Source organism: Moschus berezovskii, chromosome 10, assembly GCF_049115385.1.
Source record: "Moschus berezovskii isolate FMDL1 chromosome 10, NW_MosBer_1.0, whole genome shotgun sequence".
NCBI lineage: Eukaryota > Metazoa > Chordata > Mammalia > Artiodactyla > Moschidae > Moschus > Moschus berezovskii.
In genome coordinates this window covers 101,935,817-101,955,267 of record NC_142469.1, presented here as the reverse complement: position 1 = coordinate 101,955,267, position 19,451 = coordinate 101,935,817, and the positions used below count along the sequence as shown (strand labels likewise).

Sequence of the window (19,451 nt, the reverse complement as noted above, 5' to 3'; positions counted from 1 at the left end):
TTTTAAAGAGTTAACAGGAAGCAGCCTAGAACCCCATCACAATCAGAGCTGTCTCGAGATGAGAGAGTAACAATTACTTACACTCACGGCCCTGCGTGAGACAGACAGCTAGTGGGAGGCTGCTGCACAGCACAGGGGGGTCAGCCTGGCACTCTGTGATGACACAGAGGGGTGGGATGGGGGTGGAGGGAGGTGCAACAGGGAGGGGATATATGTATACTTGTGGTTGATTCACGCTGTTGTACAGCAGAAACCAACACAACGTTGCAAAGCAATTATACTGTGACAAAAACATAAATTAAAAAAGATATGGCGGCGGGGGGGGGCATCCTGGAGGCTGTTTACATCAAAGACAGTACATTACAAACACTGCACTGTCTTCATACTCCTTTTCCATGAATAATTTTGAAACCAAGCAAGAGATACGAAAGAATGACAGAGACAGAGGGAGGAATGTTTCAGTTCAAACGTGACCCACAGAGCATCCATTCATCTCTTCTGTGTGTTGAATTCCTCCAAGGTCGGCAATATTTTTTGAAAGGCAATGGAGCACTTTGCTCAAATAAAACTTCATCCATTAGCTCTAAATACAGACCCACAAAAACAGTCATCTAGACTGAGGCGTGGGCCAGGAGCCCAACCACCTGCAAAGCTGCCCTGAGGTCCTGCCGACCGGCCTAGGGAACCAAGTCCATGGCCTCAGCCGGGCTTCTAAGCTGCAGCCCAAATCCACTCCATCCCGCCCACGCTGTCCGCTACCTTGGCAACCACACTGGATGCAGCACAGGACACCTGTGGGCCTGCCTCCTAGAGCAGCCCAAGGCCCTCAAAGGCAAGCGGGCATCTCACCTACTGTGTCCCCTGCATCTCCGGGCCCCATGCCTGTCACACTCCAGCTGTGCAGTCTGCTGGGGTCATGTGGTTGGCACAGCTCACGGGGGACCGAGACAGGAGCCTCACAGTTCCATCACTCTAGGCGAGAGAAGAATGTGAAGCCGAGACTTCCTCTGACATATTCTGAAGTGCCTGCACACGTGTTCCCTTATCTGGTCATTACAAAAGCCCTGGGAATTAGGCAGGAAATAATTCACATCCCTCGTCACAGAGGAGGAAACTGAAGCAGGGAAAGGTTAAGTGCCTGTGTGCGAGGTCACTCACTGGGCTGCGGACGCAGCCTCTGAGCAGATGGCAGGGACAGTAGAAGCCTACAAAAATAAACCGATGCAATAAATAAACCCAAGAGCTTCACGTAGAAACACACATATGCTACTGGGTAATTAGATGCCTCTAGGGGAGGGTGCAGAGAAGGCAATGGCACCCCATTCCAGTACTCATGCCTGGAAAATCCCATGGATGGAGGAGCCTGGTGGGCTGCAGTCCATGGGGTCACTAAGAGTCGGACATGACTGAGTGACTTCCCTTTCACTTTTCACTTTCATGCACTGGAGAAGGAAATGGCAACCCACTCCAGTGTTCTTGCCTGGAGAATCCCAGGGACAGGAGCCTAGTGGGCTGCAGTCTATGGTGTCGCACAGAGTCGGACACAACTGAAGCGACTTAGCAGCAGCAGCAGCAGCAGCAGGGGAGGGTGAGGTAAGCGACTCAGAAATTCAGAAGAGACTACCTTTTGTAATTCTCACAACACAAATTTTGAGAAGAGGAAAAAATACTGAACATTTTTACCTGAAAAAACTGTAAATATGATATGCAGAGTGACTACAGGCAAGCAATTCATTAAAAAAAAAATTCCCCCAAATTTATGATTTCATATTACACTTTACCAAAATTAAACTGAAATCTTGAGTGTGAAATGTCCTGGCATTTAATGGATTCTCCTGTACTTGGAAAACACAAGTTTCATATTTACAAAGGTTTTACTTAAAAATATAAGTAAATAATCAATATATAATTTTATTAGGTTATTATATATTGTTTTATCATGAATATAAAATAGGCACACTAAAGGAAAAGACTCTTGAGAGTCCCTTGGACTGCAAGGAGATCCAACCAGTCCATTCTAAAGGAGATCAATCCTGGGTGTTCATTGGAAGGACTGATGCTAAAGGTGAAACTGCAATACTTTGGCCACCTCATGCGACGAGTTGATTCACTGGAAAAGAGTCTGATGCTAGGAGGGATTGGGGGTGGGAGGAGACGGGGACGACAGAGAATAAGATGGCTGGATGGCATCACCGACTCGATGGACATGGGTTTGAGTATACTCCGGGAGTTGGTGATAGACAGGGAGGCCTGGCGTGCTGTGATTCATGGGGTCGCAAAGAGTTGGACACGACTGAGCGACTGAACTGAACTGAAAGGAAAATTTGAAATCAGGTTTTAAAAATGACCCAGAGACTTATCAGCATAAAGTAACCACCTCCTTGTGACATTTTGATTAATTTCCTTCCAGTTCTTTTTACAAGATGGGTAGTTTCCTTCGGTTGTTTTATGATGTGGTACTCACAGCACAAATACCATTTCATATCCTGGCTTTTTTCTTAACACTATATCACAACAGCCCTTTCAGATTATACATCATCTTTATAACCACAATCTCTAACTTAATGAACTCCAATATGATCCTTTATTTAAGTGGTTATACCACAGTTTACTTAACCGTTTTTATACTAGCAGATTGCTGCCAAACTTTTACTATCATAAATGTTTTAATGACTACAACTTTTATTTTCTTCCCATTTTGTTTTAGATAAATTCCTAAAGCATATTCCAAGATGAAAACAGATGATAATTTTTAAGACCTGCTTAAAAATTGTATTAAATTTTTGCTTCCTCAAAGATCTAATGCGTATTATTACCAGCAATGAATATTTATTTGATTAAACTCTTATGAATGATCAGTAAAATCATCCATATCACTTTTTCTGTTAATAAGTGAAAATATACCCTCACTGTATAATTTTGCTTTTCTCCCCCAGAATACATACACGGTGGGAACAGCATGATTACTGACAAGCTGAACCTCTTTTGTGAATAATTTATGTCCATTATCCATTTATTAATTGGCTCTTTCTGTAGACTTTAAAATACATTTGTATGAATATTTTGTATAATTATTAACTCTGTTTACAACACTGACGGGGCATATTATTTCCTCAATCTATGGTTCACACAAAATTTTTGTGTCATCTGTTACTTGGACAAGCTCAGTGACCTTTTCCTTTGTGACTCTTTACAAGCCTTTTGAGTTGGCTCTTCCCCACTCTCTCCCTGTGTTAATACTTAATGCCTTTCCCCCTCAGCTCACGCAGTATGAACATGACACATCACGTGCAAGAGGCATTACCTGTTGGTCATCAGGCGTCCATATGCCACAGGTGATTTGACTTTCCAAATTGATCTCAGATGACCAGTGCCTTTGTCCACTGACAGAACCAACCAGGACAAACCCATCTCGATATGAAATAAGTGCTTGCGTCCCATCGTGGCTCCATGTGAAATCGCTCACCTTTGGGACATACAAACAAAAGGAGTCAGCTTGTAATCTGAAAGGGAAAGCACTTTCAACAAAGACTATTTGTAGTCATTACCTGAGCCTTTGGCTAAAATCGAGATGGCCTTAAACAGACACTATACCATGTTGTACGTATCTTAACAATAATATATAAAAGACATTGTTTGGAAAGCATACGCCAGTGCATGCTAAGGGCTTCACACACATGTTAATTCATCAAGCCGATGATAATACCTCCCAGAGAAGACATATGTAACTTCTCCCTGGTCTTACAGAGTGGCCAGTGGCAGAGCCAAGACTATCCCAGGGCTGTGCCCCAGCATCCTTGCTTTTAAACACTGTTTGGTCTACAGCCTCCCCCTAATACTAACAGATTCTCCATCAATGTCTCTTGGTCACTTATCAAGAAAGCAAAGGTTGCAGTTTCTGAGCATATGTTTCTCAGTCTTGCTAACAACATTCCCACAATTAAAATGAGAAATAATCTAACCAGAAAACATTACTTATACTTGGGTGTTGAGTTCTATCAAATGCATTTACTCAAATGACCACATGTTTTTTTCTCCTTTAATCTCTTACTGCAGTAAATTACTTCTCAGTTTCATGCCATCCTTGCATAGCTACAAAAAGCCCAACCTGGAGGTAAAGTATTGCCCTTTGAAGTTGAAGTTGATCTGCTTATGTGTTTGGAATTTCTGTCTAAATCTATGTACAGGAGTGAGTCAAATCACGGTTTTTTTAAAAAATGTCTTTGTTTTATTAGGGTTATGCTGACCTCTCAGTATGAGTTGGACGGTAGTCCCTTTTCTTCCATGACTGGGAAGAATTTGCATAAACCGGCCTGACCTGTTGCCTCAAAGGCTGGTGGAACATGCCTGTGAAACCATCTGGCTCTGTACTTTCCTATGGGAAGATTTTTAACCATTGCTTCACTTTATTTAATAGCGTTAGCACCAGTCAAGCTTTCAAGCTTTTTATTTCTTCTTCAGTCAATTCTATTACAAAATGCTTTCAGGAATTTGTCTAGTTCATGTAAGATTTCAAAACTCTTGGCCAAGTAGTTGTTGATAGTACTCACTAATCTTTTAAACATCAACTTTAGTAAGCTATAATTTATATGTAATAAAGTTCCCTTTGGCAGTCAATTCTCTACCCTCACCCTTGGTCTGAGGCAACTAATGATCTAATTTGTCACTAGCAGTTTATTCTAGGAATTTTGCATGAACAGAAGCACACAGTATGCTCACGTTTGTTTATGACTGGTTTTACTGAGAGTAATAACTTTGAGAGTATTCTGGACTCTTGTGTGTGCCAGCAGTTCATTCTTTTTTATAGATGAGCAATAGGCTATTGCATAAATGTGCCACAACGTATTCATTTATCCAAAGTGCTGGGTATTTGGGTTGTTTTCAGCATTTGGTTGTTACAAAACTGCTATGAATATTCATGTGCAAGACTTTTTGTAGACACATGGCTTCATTTTTTCTTGAGTAAATACCTAGGAATGGAATTAACTGCTGGTCAAACGTAAGTGTATGTTTAAATGCATAAGAAATTACCAAACTTTTCCACAGTGGATAAACCATTTTGCACTCCCACTAGCAGTGTGCACAAGCAGGTCCACACCTCACCGACACTTGATGTTGCCAGTCTTTTAGTTTAGCTCTTCTAGGTGTGTAGTGGTAGGACACTGGTTTTAATTTTAAATGAATTCCCGAACGACTAATATGCTGGGCATCATTTCATGTGCTTCTTCATTATTTGCTCATCATCTTTTGGAACCTACCTGTTCACATTCCTTGCCATATATATTTGTATATCCATTCATGTTTACCTATTCATTATAAATATATACATATATATGTAAATACACACACACATATACATGAGTCTTTTACCTTCCTGTGATGGAAAAATTCTAGATACAATCCTCTATCAGAATATGTGCTTCAAGTAATTTCTCCCATTCTGTACCTCGCCTTTTCATTTTCTTAACAATCTCTTTCAAAAAGTAAAAGTTTTAAATTTTGATGAAGTCCAATGTCAAGTTTTCTCTCTTATGTTTCACGTTTTTTGTATCCAATCCAAGAAACCTTTACATAACCTAACACTGCAAACCCAAGCTTTCCAGAAGTGTTATTTAGTCAGTAAGTCATGTCTGACTCTCTGCAACCTCAAGGACTGCAGCATGCCAGGCTCCTCTGTCCTTCATCTTCTGGAGTTTGCTCAAATTCATGTCCATTGAGTCAGTGATGCTATTCACAATTTCATTCTCTGACACCCTCTTCTCTCTTTGCCTTCAATCTTTCCCAGCATCAGTCTTTTCAAAGGAGTCAGCGCTTCGCATCAGGTGGCCAAAGTACTGAAACTTCAGCTTCAGCATCAGTCCTTCCAATGAATGTTCAGGGTTTATTTCCTTTAGGATTGACTGGTTTGATCTCCTTGTTGTCCAAGAGACCCTTAAGAGTCTTCTCTAGCACCACAGTTCAAAAGCATCATTCTGCAGTGCTCAGCCTTCTTTATGGTCCAACTCTCATGTCCATAACATGACTACTGGAAAAACCATAGCTTAGACTATACAGACCCTTGTCAGCAAATTGATGTCTCTGCTTTTTAATATGCTGTCTAGGTTTGTCATAGATTTCCTCCCAAGGAGAAACTGACTTGTAATTTCATGGCTGCAGTCACTGTACATAGTGATTTTGGAGCCCAAGAAAATAACATCTGTCACTGCTTCCACTTATTCCCCTTTTATTTGCCATGAAATGATGAGACTGGATGCCAAGATCTTAGTTTTTTGAACGCTGAGTTTTAAGCCAGCTTTTTCACTCTCCTCTTTTACCTTTATCAAGACACTCTTTAGTTCCTCTTCACTCTCTGCCATTAGGGTGGTATCATTTGCATATCTGAGGCTGCTGATACTTCTCCTGGCAATCTTGATTCCAGTTTGAGATTCATCCAGCCCAGCATTTTGCATTATGTACTCTGCACAGAAGTTAAGGGTGACAACATACAGCCTTGTCGTACTCCTTTCCCGATTCTAAACCAGTCATTTGTTCGAAGTTTGGTTCTAATTGTTGCTTCTTGATCCACATGCAGGTTTCCCAGGAGACAGGTAAAGTGGTCTTGTATTCCAGAAGCGTATGCTTTTACATTTATGTCTATGTTTCATTTAGAAGTTAATTTCTGCACAGGGTATATAGTAAGAATCAAGGTTCTACTTTTTAAATTTTCAGTACAGATATTCAGTGTTTCTGCACCATTTGTCAAAAAGACTATTCCTCATATGTCAACCAGACTTACTATGATGATCATTTCCCAATAGACACAAATACTGAATCATTATGTTGTACATCTAAAATCAATATAATGTTGTATGCTATCATACTTCAACTTAAAGACTTTTCTTCCCCTTACTGAATTACCTATGCATCTTTTATTCACCTTTGATTACCTTGTACTCTCTACCTTATCTATAGTTCCACTTTTCATTCATAAAATTATTTTAGGTTTTATCTTTCTTCTCCTACTCAAGTCTTGCCAGCAATTTATCAGTTTCATTGATTTGTTTCCAAAGAACAAATTTTGGGGGATTGAACCTGGGCCCAGGCAGTGAAAATATTGAGTTCTAACCACTGGACTACCAAGGAATTCTCAGGAATTTCTTAAATTTATGTTTTGTTATTAACTTCTAACCCATTCAGAAATTACGGTCTGTGATCATGACACCTACCAACCAAAATCTGTTTTTGTTTTATTAACATCCTAAAATCCAGGGTGGCAAACTATGGCCAGTGGGCCAAATCTGCCCTGCCACCTATTTTTGAACAGTCCAAAAACTATAGTTTTAAAGGGTCAGGGAAAAAATTAAGAGAAGAATATTTTGTTATATGCAAAATTATATAAAATTCAAATTTTAGCATCCATACACAAGCTTTTAATTTTATCAACAGAAACTTTTCTGGATTCCTTCATTGTTATATAGTACTTACATAATATCCTAAAGTGTGATTCCTAGTCCACAAAGCCTAAAATATGTACTATCTGCCCCTTCAAAGAAAAAAATCTGTGAAACCTTAGAACATGATCAATTTTTGTAAACATTCATTCAAACGATCCTTGGTTCTCTAATTGGTGAATTTAGAAACTACAAATGTCCATCAAGTCAAGCTCATTAACTGTGTTGCTCAGATCTTCTAAAACCTTTGCTCATTCCTTTTGTTGTTGAAACCTCTCAGTATATCAATGAATTTATCAATCTTTACTTTCAATTCTATCAATTTCTTTCATGTATTTTGATATTCTTATTAATAGGTACATATATATTTAAAATATCATCTTAGTAAACTACACCTTTTATCATTATGTGGTAGCACTCTACAAACTAAACATTACTTTCTATCTTTAAGTCTATCTTATCTGAAAGTAATATTTGCTACCCCAGCTTTTTTTTCCTGGATATATGCTCGATATATTTTTTCATCCTGTTAAACTTGTACATGTCAAGTTTCAGGTATGACTCTTAATAAACACATGGCTATGTTTTTAAAAATGTAATCAGTCAAGCATCATCTTGACTGGTGAAGTCAGTCCATTTACATTTATTCTAATTAGTGGTATTTTGATCCTGTTTCTATCACCTGAATTTACTTTTTCAGTTTGTGTGTGTGTTAGTCGCTCAGTCGTGTCTGACTCTTTGTGACCCCATGGACTGTAGCTCACCAGGCTCCTCTGTCCATGGGGTTTTCCGGGTAAGAAGACTGGAGTGGGTTGCCATTTCGTTCTCCAGGGGATCTTCCTGACCCAGAGATCAAACCCATGTCTCATGTATTGCAGGCAGATTCTTTACCATCTGAGGTACCAGGGAAGCAGTTTGTATTACCTTTTATATCTTTTCTAACCTAAAAAGAAACTGGTATCTATGATTTTCCCTGTTGCTTATACTTGGAAATGTTCACCTCCTTTAAAATTTGTAGAACTACTGGATTCATCACATTTCAGATAATAATAATATAAATGAAGAAACACAAAAAGGACATGCACTTTTGACTGTTTCCCCAGGTGGGGTTATAGGTTGTCAGTGACCGGCATGTTTCCATCATGACCATGGCAGAACTGTGTGAGATGACTTCTTGACCGCTCATCTGAAGTTACTGAAAAAATGCTGTTTCCTTAGGAAAACTCGGAATTTTGGTTTTTCCGTCCTTATGTTCCAACCAATTAAATTATTTAGTTTTTCTTAAGGACCAAAAAGATTTTTGACAGACAACACATTAATTCTGCCATAAAATTTAGAAGTCCTTTCACTTTGCAATGATAACACTACTTATTTACATGCGGTTTAACTCATTTATCTTTGTACAAAAGGAGCAGCTTCTTACTAGAGGCTAAAACGTATAGCCAGTGATAGATAAGTCGCTTCTCTGAGATACCAGCAATCTTACAATCACAAAAAATTAGGATGTTTATAAAAACTAATTGGGAGTATTAAATTAGGTCAGCACAGAGTGATGGACTACATCAAAACTGGGAAAATAACACCAGGGGAAAGGAGTCCCCCATGTTGTAACGGAAACAAGCAGAAAGCCCTTCACTGCTGGTCTTTCTGAGGCAGAGGCTGCCACATTCCTGCCCTGCTGAGAGCAAGCAGCCTGACGGCCCCTGCCGAAGGCAGCTTTTCCTCAGTCGGCCAAGACCTGTGCCTGGCACAGCTGGCCTGTGACTAATACTATAACATAATGCAGGCACGGCTCCAGACTCATTTCTGAAATAAAGGACTCATAATCATTTCCTGAAAAAAGGAGTGATAAAGCCTCACTTGGCTTCTGCCAAATGTTTGGTTACTTCGTGACAATGAAAGGCACGCTATATAACAAAGATGACCTGTCATTTCTTCTCCAGAGTCTCACGGCTCTCTGGGCAAACTTCAAGGGCACGCCTCCTCCCCCGAGACACTGCTGCCAGTGCATAGCCCCTCCGCTCCCTCCTCCAGTGAGTCATCGTCATCGGAGCGTGATGCTTCTCAGATAAGACGTGGCCCCAACAGAATTAAAAGCAACCGAAACTCCCCAAAATGCAAGCACTTAACGATACTTGCTCAGTGGGTTTTGAGGTTTGCAAAATCAGAAGGCCCCAGAGCAAAACTATATAAAAATCTGGATCAGATCACAAGATACAGTGGTTACTTTGGATCAACCTGAAGGGCACAGGTTTTTGTGAGATTCTAGGTGCTTCCAGATGTTCTCTGGTCCATGGAAGCCCATTCACCTCCAGCTCTGAAGTCATCCTCTCTCATTTGTAAAACCCTTTTTCTGTAGTGAACTCTCAATGAAAAGAAAAGCCAAGGGACACAGTGTGGGCAGAGACCACACGGCTACCACTGGAGAAGGCAGAAGCCTCGCTCCTCGTCACCGGGACACAGTTTGGCAGCATCCTGGGGCTGACAGTGGTGAAGCCCAAGCTCTATGGACATACTACGAGCACACATGTTTCTGCTAAAGAGAAAACAGTTTATCAACTGGGGCAAGACAGAGGTTTGGAGTCCACCCTGGGTTCAAAAACCCCTGGATGAGTTACTCGGCCTCCGTGGCCTGAGTCCTTTTCTCCGTTAACTCAGAGTAACATCTTCCCAGCAGGGTTCCTGTGGAGACTGAGGGAAGGCAAGCACCGAGTGACACTCCGAGGTCCCCCTTGCTGCCTTTCTCCGAGTAGTGCTTTGAAGACCTCATGTTGGCCAAGGGCTGAAGATGGGCCTCAACCAATCGCTGGGCCCTTCTAGGGAAAGAACTCACACTTCAATGGATGGGAGAACAACAGCACTCCAGAGGCCTTCATGGGCAAGTTCAGGGAGATCCGCACTGGACAGGAAGCCGTGAGCAGCTGCTGCCTCAAAGCCTGAAGTTGGTCTCTGGTGATGGCCTCCTGGTGACTGTTTAAGGGCAGGCATGCCCTGGGGTTGAGGTCTTTGGGTGCCAGCACCTCACAATGCTTCAGGTACCATCACAGCTCGTGGGGTCAACTACCACGTCCAGATGGCATCACAGCACTTTCTGTATTTAATCCTATGTAATTCTCTGAGTAGGGAGCCCTTGGTAGCTCCGTTGGTAAATAATCCGCCTGTAATGCAGGAGACCCCAGTTCAATTCCTGGCTTGGGAAGATCCCTGGAGAAGGGATAGGCTACCCACTTCAGTATTTTGGGCTTCCCTGGTGGCTCAGTTGGTAAAGAAGCCGCCTGCAATGCGGGAGACCTGGGTTCAATCCCTGGGTTGGGAAGATCCCCTGGAGGAGGGCATGGCAACCCACTCCAGTATTCTTGCCTGGAGAAACCCATGGACAGAGGAGCCTGGTGGGCTACAGTCATGGAGTTGCAAAGAGTCGGACACGACTGAGCGACTGAGCACAGTCCTCCTAGTTATCCCTGGAGGCGGATCCTGTTAAAGTCCCAAGTGTGCAGAAGAGGAAACTGAGGTACAGAAATTTAGTGTCTCCTACAAGCAGTCACGACTGAGAGGCTGACTCCAGAGCTCACACTCGTGACCACAAGGTCCACCTTCCAGGTGATCTGAACTTCTCAAGGCTTGGAGGTCTCCACATCTGTGGCTCTATTTCAGGTGAGTTGGCAGGCACAGGGTGGGTGCAATCTCTTCCTTCTTTCTCTCACAGGGGGATACAGGAAACTGATAAGACCTTCTTCAGTTTAGTTCAGTTGCTCAGTCGTGTCCGACTCTCCGCGACCCCATGAATCACAGCACGCCAGGCCTCCCTGTCCATCACCAACTCCCGGAGTTCACTCAAATTCATGTCCACAGAGTCGGTGATGCCATCCAGCCATCTCATTCTCTGTCGTCCCCTTCTACTCCCGCCCCCAACCTTTCCCAGCATCAGACTCTTTTCCAGTGAGTCAACTCATCGCATGAGGTGGCCAAACTATCGCAGTTTAGAGCCCGTCAAAATTAAGGTGCATTGACCTTTACCAAATAAATAAACTCACAAAAACAGAACACTGTGCTTTTACTGGGAGGTGGGTTTGCCGCCTGTGATGGTATCTATGAAGTTCCTCAGCCTAACAGTAACTGCTAACAGGTTCATTCCCTGCAATTTTCTGTCACTTCACTGGTCTGCATCTCTCAAAGTTGGTGAGCTCCGTAGCTTATTCAAGCAACAGCTGGGAGGAGAGATGGTGAGAATTCCTTTCCTTGGAAACATACAGAAAGGCAGTTGTGGGGAAGACTATCCCTACAAAGTCAAACAGTCTAAGAAACCCCTCTTCAATAAGGTCCTACGAGGACTCTGGCCTGGCAAATCCTCGCGTGGGACCCGAGTCATTATGCACCCAAGATGGGAGCTCCATGCAGCCATGCCCCCGGGGAGAGAGAGCCAGGTTGGTGCCATCAGCCACCAGAACCCACCGAGGGGTTTAAAGCAGCACAGCTCGGCGGGTGTCCCAGGAGCAGTGGTTCCCCACTGAGCGGAGACAAACTGGCACTGGAAAGGAGGGGGTCGGCGCCAACCATAGGTGGCCCCCCTAACTGGAACCCAACAGAGCGAGGGCTGAAACTCGGCCTGAGGAGCAGGTGCTGAGAAGGGCAGGCGGAGTTCCCCAGGAGAGCACGCGGAAGATGACAACATGGGGAAACACCTTCACAGGGGCACAGGGCCGCAGAGACGTGCTGCGCCAGGAGCATGGCAGAGGGTCTGAGTCAACAGGGAAGCACCACAGTGATGGTGCAAAACAACTTCGCAGATTCAACTGTAGCTCGGAATGTGGAGATTCTCTAGACAGCCGCACACTGGAAGAGACGGAGGCACGCCGTTCTTCCCCCTCCAGAGGAAGCTGGAGCAGCAGGCCCTGGCTTTGCTCGCCCGCCTCCGCCCAGCCCCGAGGCGCCTCCTGCCGCTCACCTGGGCCCCTCGGTCGTTGACCAGCTCCACGGACCACCTGCCCTCGTACTGGATCCACACGAATATCCCGCCATCCGCGTCGCACGTGGCCAGCTTCTGGTACGGCTCGTTCCACCTCACCAGCACAACCTGGAAGACGACCAGGAAGACATTTACTGCAGGGAAGGAGTCTGTGCGCAAGGAAGCCCTCCACGAAGTTATCAGACCCAGAACTAAAGAGAAAGTGCGGTCAAAGAAAGGACTCAAGGAGGACAGGAGGAGCCGGGAGAGGGCTGGGGGGCAGATCAGCAGAGGGAAGGATGGATGTGTCTCAGGGACTGGCCCACGTGTCAAGGTTTCCTGACAAACAGCCGGCATCTGAGCAAACCATAATAAACTCCTGCACAAAAACAGCCACTGCCATGAAAACAGAGAGCAAGCCAGAGCCTGCCTGTACCCACCCTGCCTCTCGCAGCGCCAGGATTGCTCCTCTGATGGTCCCGGGTGGTGGGAAAGCAATATTCTCAAAATTCATTGTGTAGCTGAATCGGGGGCTCTTTATTTAGCACAGAAAGAAGAAAGGGTGGGGCCTATTTAATCTCATTTTTTCCCCAAAGTGAAACTTTTTATGTCTTTTCCAAGACTACCTTATTTCCAAATAGTTCAGCATCTAAACATGCCAATTTGGAAAAAAATACACAGTAGAAATAAGTTGCTTGTGATTTATCACAGAGGAAAGATGAAGAAATAACTTCAAAACTGATGTGTGTAAGAACTTAATTTGTAAATCTGATAAATTCTGAATCTGGACAAATCATTTTCATCTTTCTCAACTATCACTCCCTCAGCTAAAGGTGGACCCTGCTAGGTGGTTGGTGGCATAGGCCCTCACAGAGCCCAGTAACACCTGCAAGGACACGGGGCTATGAAGTGGTCTCAAGAGACACAAAACCAGCACCTGGGGTCACCCTGGGGCAGGTTCCAGAGTGTGGCCTGACCCACCTGTGCTGCTGACTGAGATTTCATTCATTCAGCTCTTTTTTAAAACTATGCATAAAGAGCTGCAAGGCTTCAATCTTCTGAGACCTGGCCATCATCAGCCAGTCTAACCTAGTCAGTGGCCCCCATGCCAAATGGATGCAAGCTCTCCATGGGTGTAGGCACTGCCCACTGCCTGCCGCTGGCCCATCTGACTTTGTCCCTCCACTGGGACTGCCTGCCTCGCTCTGGTCACAGCTCTGCAGGTGCTGTCTTCACCGCCCTCCCCCACCTCCCATGCCCACCGGATCCAGGCACCCTCCACCCTGGAGCCCTGGCCACCTGAGGGATAGGTGGAGGCACCCTCGCCTCTGAACACTGATGCACAGGAATGTTGTGAGTGTGCCAAACAACCCCGTGTAAGTTATGAGTCTCATTCGGCTGTAGCTTTGAACGGGGCTGAAAACTATTGCAAGTAGGTTATTTTCAACTCCCAAAGGCATTTTAACAACAGCCAATAATACTGACTGACTGCCTATTACCAACTGTTAGGTTGCGAGGGTAGAAGTTAAGAAATCCTGGTCCGTGTGGAGTTCAGTTCACTGAACAGAAGTCACATCCTGCTCCATATGCAGAGCTGGGAACATACAACAGACAGGAGGTGGATGGTGAGGAGCAACAAATCCAGAGTCTAGTTTCTAAAGGGGCTTCCCTGGTGGCTCAGCAGTAAAGAATCTGCCTGCAATTCGATCCCTGGGTTGGGAAGAATCCCGGGAGAAGGAAATGGCAACTTGTTCCGGTACTCTTGCCTGGGAAATCCCATGGGCAGAGGAGCCTGGTGGCCGACACAGTCCACTGGGCCTCAAAGAGTCAGACATGGCTGAGACCAAGACTTCCATTTTTAACTTTTCTAATTTTTAAAATTCTGTTTAAATTACTGATCCGATTCTGAAGTGTCTTTAAACGCACCAAATGGGTCATAAACTTTAGAATTTCCAAGCAGCCAACTTCATAAACTTCTTTCAGACCCAGTGGAGCCTGGCCCGAGCAGTGCTCACCACAACGTGCCACAATCCAGTCCCCAGAGACACGTTCACTGTCCAAGCCCACAGTCACTCATGCATTCGGAGCAGTGGTAGGAGGACAGAGTATGACAAATAAGAATGTGATCGCTTTTAAACTATTTAAGTTAAACACGGTAAACATTCGTCGACTATAGTCTTCCTTACAGAATAGTATTTTGATGACAAGCCATCATCATTCAGAAAACAGAGGCGAGTCACATTTTCTATATTTTTGCCTTTTTCCTTTAACATGCATTGCCACATATGGTTGCATATTAAGTTATCATCATCAGTAAAACCTCTCCTTGAGAACAGCCTGAATAGTCACAGCATGACATGGACACAAAAGAGCAGAGGTTAAAAAAAAATATTTTACAGTTATTTCTAACATTAAAAATGTCTTGGTCTTGTGGTAACACTAGTGGTTGTTGGACAAACAACACCCTCCACAGACTCGACTCCATAACTCCGGATGAGTCGAGACTCAGCAGTTAACAGAATGCAGCCCCTATCCACACACTTCTTTGCTGGGAGTGTAACCGTGTAATGGAATATAGGTGGGTTGCTCCCCTAAATTAAGAGAAATCTTTCCAGTGACTCTAGGTTTAAAAATAAAGTTTTCAGAGGCAGTGTTGTTTCCCTGGGTTAGTTTTCTCATTTCCTCTCTCGTCTGTGATTACGAGCCACCCGTCTTATCTCCCGGCAGCTTATTTCCTGTTCTCCCAATCCCTCCAGTCTGCCTGGCAGAGTCAGGACATACCAGAGTGCTGAGGAATTGCCGAGCGAGCAGGGCCAGCTGGGTTCTCAGTCGCCCAGATCACATGGCAGGGCGCTGAGCAGCTGCCCAGGCATTCCAAGGCAGAGCCTTCCTTCCCTCTTAGAGGAAGACGGGGCTCCTGTTTGCTTTGGGCACAAAAGAGCTCCAGCATTAAGGATGTTAGGTGAAGCATGCATTCTACTGAACAGACAGAATGTAAGTCAAGTTTTGCCTTAGGTCTTTGATTATTCCCCCAAAATGCCAGCCTGTCACCCTCTCCAAAATAAGATTTCTATTGTTTTATAGTTATTCTTATCAATAAATACTTATGGAGGAATATTAAAGGCAGAGAAATTCACAGTAAAAATGCAATGCAGGTCAGTGGAAGGCCTCTTTGGGCTGTACTGTAATGCCCTCTGTCACTTCACCTCCTATTCCTGGCATTATTTTTAGACAGAACAAAGCCCTAGTGTCAGCTAATCCAACTCAAGGATGTTCATCTTTTGAGACAGGAACCCTTCAAATGGTGTTGGTAGAAAAACTGATGCTTTTGAATTGTGGTGCTAGAGAAGACTCTTGAGAGTCCCTTGGACAGCAAGGAGATCAAGCCAGTCAATCCTAAAGGAAATCAGTCCTGAATATTCACTGGAAAGACTGATGCTGAAGCTCTAATACTTTGGCAAAGAACTGACTCATTAGAAAATAAGACGCTGATGCTGGGAAAGATTGAAGGCAGGAGGAGAAGGGGACGACAGAGGATGAGATGACTGGATGGCATTACTAACTCAATGGGTATGAGTTTGAGCAAGCTCCAGGAGTTGGTGATGGATAGGGAGGCCTGGTGTGCTGCAGTCCATGGGGTTGCAAAGATTTGGACACAACTGAGTGACTGAACTGATGATTCAAAATGTTCCATTCTAAAACAAGGGCATTAACCTCCTATATCTGGAAGAACATACATAGACTACAAAAGCATCTGATTCTCAAAACAGCCTGGTACCTGGAGCAGGAATTCTCATCTTCACTTCATAGAAAAGGAAACTCAGGTTCAGGGAGGTTCCCGTGCCCACAGTACCCAACTGGCGGGAGGCAGAGAAGGGCTCGGGACCAGGCACACTCATCCCTGGTTCTATGTCTTCCTAATTACAAAGTGAAGTCAGGCATAATCATTCTAGGAGCCTATTTTGCGGGGGGGAATACTGATACATGCTAAAAAAACAACTGCATTTGTGAAGAATACTCAATGTTTTTCTAAATTAGAACGCTGAAATATCTAGTCTAGAATTTTTGACCATCCAAAATGAGCTGTAAAAAATTGTTCAGAAGGGCTTCCCTGCTGGCTCAGTGGTAAAGAATCCGCCTGCCAATCAATGCAGGAGACACGGGTTCGAACTCTGGGTTGGGAAGATCCCACACGCCGTGGAGCAACTAAGCCCATCTGCCACAACTACTGAGGCCCTAGTGTCCTAGAGCCCATGTTCTGCAACAGGAGAAGCCATTGCAATGAGAAGCTTGCGCATCTCAACCAGACAGTAGGCCCTGCTTGCCACAACTAGGGAAATCCCGTGTGGCAACAAAGACCCAGCACAGCCAAAAGTAACGATCAATAAAAAATAAATATTTTTTTAACGTTGAGAAAACTAGAAAAACAATTTTGGGACAGAATCAGGAGACATAAGCACAAATGATGAGAAGTCCATGAGAAGTACTGTGAAAGAGAACTTTCTAACAAGGAGCAGGAGCGCTGCCCATCCGTGGAAGGGGCTGTCTTCAAAAGGAAATTGGAACACTGGAAACAAGAGGCGGGACAGCCAACTGCCAACGGTACCTGGGAGGAACTCATCTAACTGGGGTGGGGCAGGGGGACTACAACTAGGGGACCTCCATGTTACCATCCATCCAACTCTGAGATGACAAATCAAAGTTAAATGCGGCCTTAGCATCAGTGATGTTACAGCCTCAAAAAAAAAAAAAAGGCTGATTTAAGCTTTTAAGCATCTACCAAGTGATAAACTGCCACTAAATTCGCTAAAGGGAAATTCAATTACTAAAGTAGTTAACTTGGCTATTTGAATTAAAGTTTTATATATTACATATTATTAGTGCTCTTTGTCAACCAGGTGTGTACTTTAGTGATTTATAATAGACTTAACCTAGTAGATTAATTTTCAAGATGTTCCTCTCCAGCTCTCAGAGCAGCTAAGACAGCCAGATTCTCAGCATCTTGCTCTTTAAAATCCCTATCTCTCAGCCCAGCACACCGAGCATTCGGTCAGGAAACAGCACTGCTCCGGGCACACGGCCAGGATACCAACTGAAGACAGAACCTCAGCTCACCCCATGACAGGCTGATGCTGACCCCAGACGACAGCAGGCCTCTCAGCTCCGGGGAGTAGGACACAGCCGGAACCAGGAAGCTTCTCGCTGACCACAGAAAACCCGAGTGGCAGTCTGCTCTCTAACACCCTGCAGCTTCATTGTGTCTGAAAAAGGAAGTCTCAGCCTAGACCATTTCTGAAGATCCTTCCAGCTCTAATACTTTGACACACTGAATTCTATTTGGACAAGAACTAAACAAATACGGCATACCTACTCCTAAGTGTAATATCCTACAAAACTTAAATACTGATATATTTACCACCCAAGAAAAAAAATCTAGCACATGGATCATGACATACCACCTGGTAGGAGGGTACGTAGTTGATGGGAGGGGGTGCAGCTGAGCAAATATGTTATAAACAGATTTAGAGTCTGACACAAAATACAAGTTTCTTCCTAAGTGCTTGCTTATGATTTTTAAAACATGAGCAATGTTGCATTTTAAGTAATTAGTTCAAGAGTTACATAAAAACCGAGTCTCTATGTATGCTGCTAGGTCACTTCAGTCGTGGCCGACTCTGTGCAACCCCATAGACAGAAGCCCACCAGGCTCCCCTGTCCCTGCAAGAACAATGGAGTGGGTTGCCATTTCCTTCTCCATGTATAGTGACAGTTAATTTTATGTGTCAAGTTCACTGACATAAAATTTGGATTTTAGAGGCTCGGTTCAGTTCAGTCGCTCAGTCGTGTCCGACTCTCTGCGACCCCATGAATCACAGCACGCCAGGCCTCCCTGTCCATCACCAAGTCCCTAATTTTGGTGTGACAATCTGGCCTGTTTACCTAGTGACCCAAAAGGCTGCTGATTTTGAGTGGGGTCCAGAAGAGAGAGCTCCTCATGGATCAGGCCACCGTGTGACCCGCTCTGTGGCCCAGGTCACGTGATCCAGCAGATCCAGTGGTACCCAAAGCATCAGTGTCAGAAAGGGATGCTGTCTAGAGCCTTTAGTGGAAGAATCTCGGTGCAGGCCTCGGGGTTTGGAGCACAGCCCTGCCATCCTCCATAGACAACAACTCTCCTTCTGAGAAACAGCTCTTGGCCTGAAATGGACGGAACGCTTAACCACAGGCCAGCAAGTCAACACAAGACCCAAGCTGCCCATCAGGACCTGGGTATTACCTGACCACCACCATAAGTAAAAATATCAATATTTTGGTCAAAACTCATACGTATTTTTCCTTTTTAATCTTTTTTCTAATAACAGAAATATACACTAAGTAAAACTCAAATGTTACAGAAGTATATAAATAGAAAATGAACATTTCTTGAAACGCTGTCTTAACTATTTGGCGCACATTCCTTCAGATTCATAACTTCCGTTCCCTGGCGAACAGACCTGCATGACACCTTAATCCAAATAAATATGCATTCACCCTCCTCTTTCTAACAGCAAGTTCCTCACATCACCTCCCAACAACTAACTCCATTTCCTGTCACAATCTCTGCACACATTATTACCTTGCCTTCAAATAATTTCCTATTCCTCTATTTTGTATTTAAACTGAACCACAAACTCACTGGCAGAGAGAACAGCCGCTTCTGCTGTCTGTCCCCACATCAAAAGACCCGGGTGCCTGGGAAGAGCAGCTCCTTGGTAAAGAGCTCATGTTAACCAGCCAGGACTTGCTCAGGAAAGTGACAGGAGTCCTCCCCCGAAAACACCACTGACTCATCTTCATCAGAGTCCCTGAGGGTCCTCCCAAAGGTCTGTCCCACCAGAGAGCTCCTCAGGGCTCTGGGAACTGACTCAGTTTCCAGTTTGATGAGAAACCCACCACAGGGGTAAGTTTCCCGACTTTCTCAGCAGGCAGCTGCACGAGGGCACGAGCCAGCTGCAGCTGGCCGCTTGGCCTCAAAACACAGAGCGCACACGAGGACCAGCGTCATGCGAGAGCCACAGCGGAGCTGGCCTCCCACG

General features: G+C 44.3%; 1 protein-coding gene across 2 annotated transcripts in view; it reads right to left on the bottom strand.

Moving 5' to 3' along the window:
* Positions 1 to 19,451, bottom strand: part of TULP4 (TUB like protein 4) — a 192,626-nt gene that overhangs the window by 53,431 nt on the left and 119,744 nt on the right. For both annotated transcript variants that reach the window (XM_055433075.2, XM_055433076.2), the window contains exons 3-4: positions 12,376 to 12,504; positions 3,305 to 3,466 (exon numbers count right to left, since the gene is read on the bottom strand). In XM_055433075.2, coding sequence (XP_055289050.2) covers positions 3,305 to 3,466; positions 12,376 to 12,504 — 291 coding nt within the window. The remainder of the gene's footprint in view (positions 1 to 3,304; positions 3,467 to 12,375; positions 12,505 to 19,451) is intronic.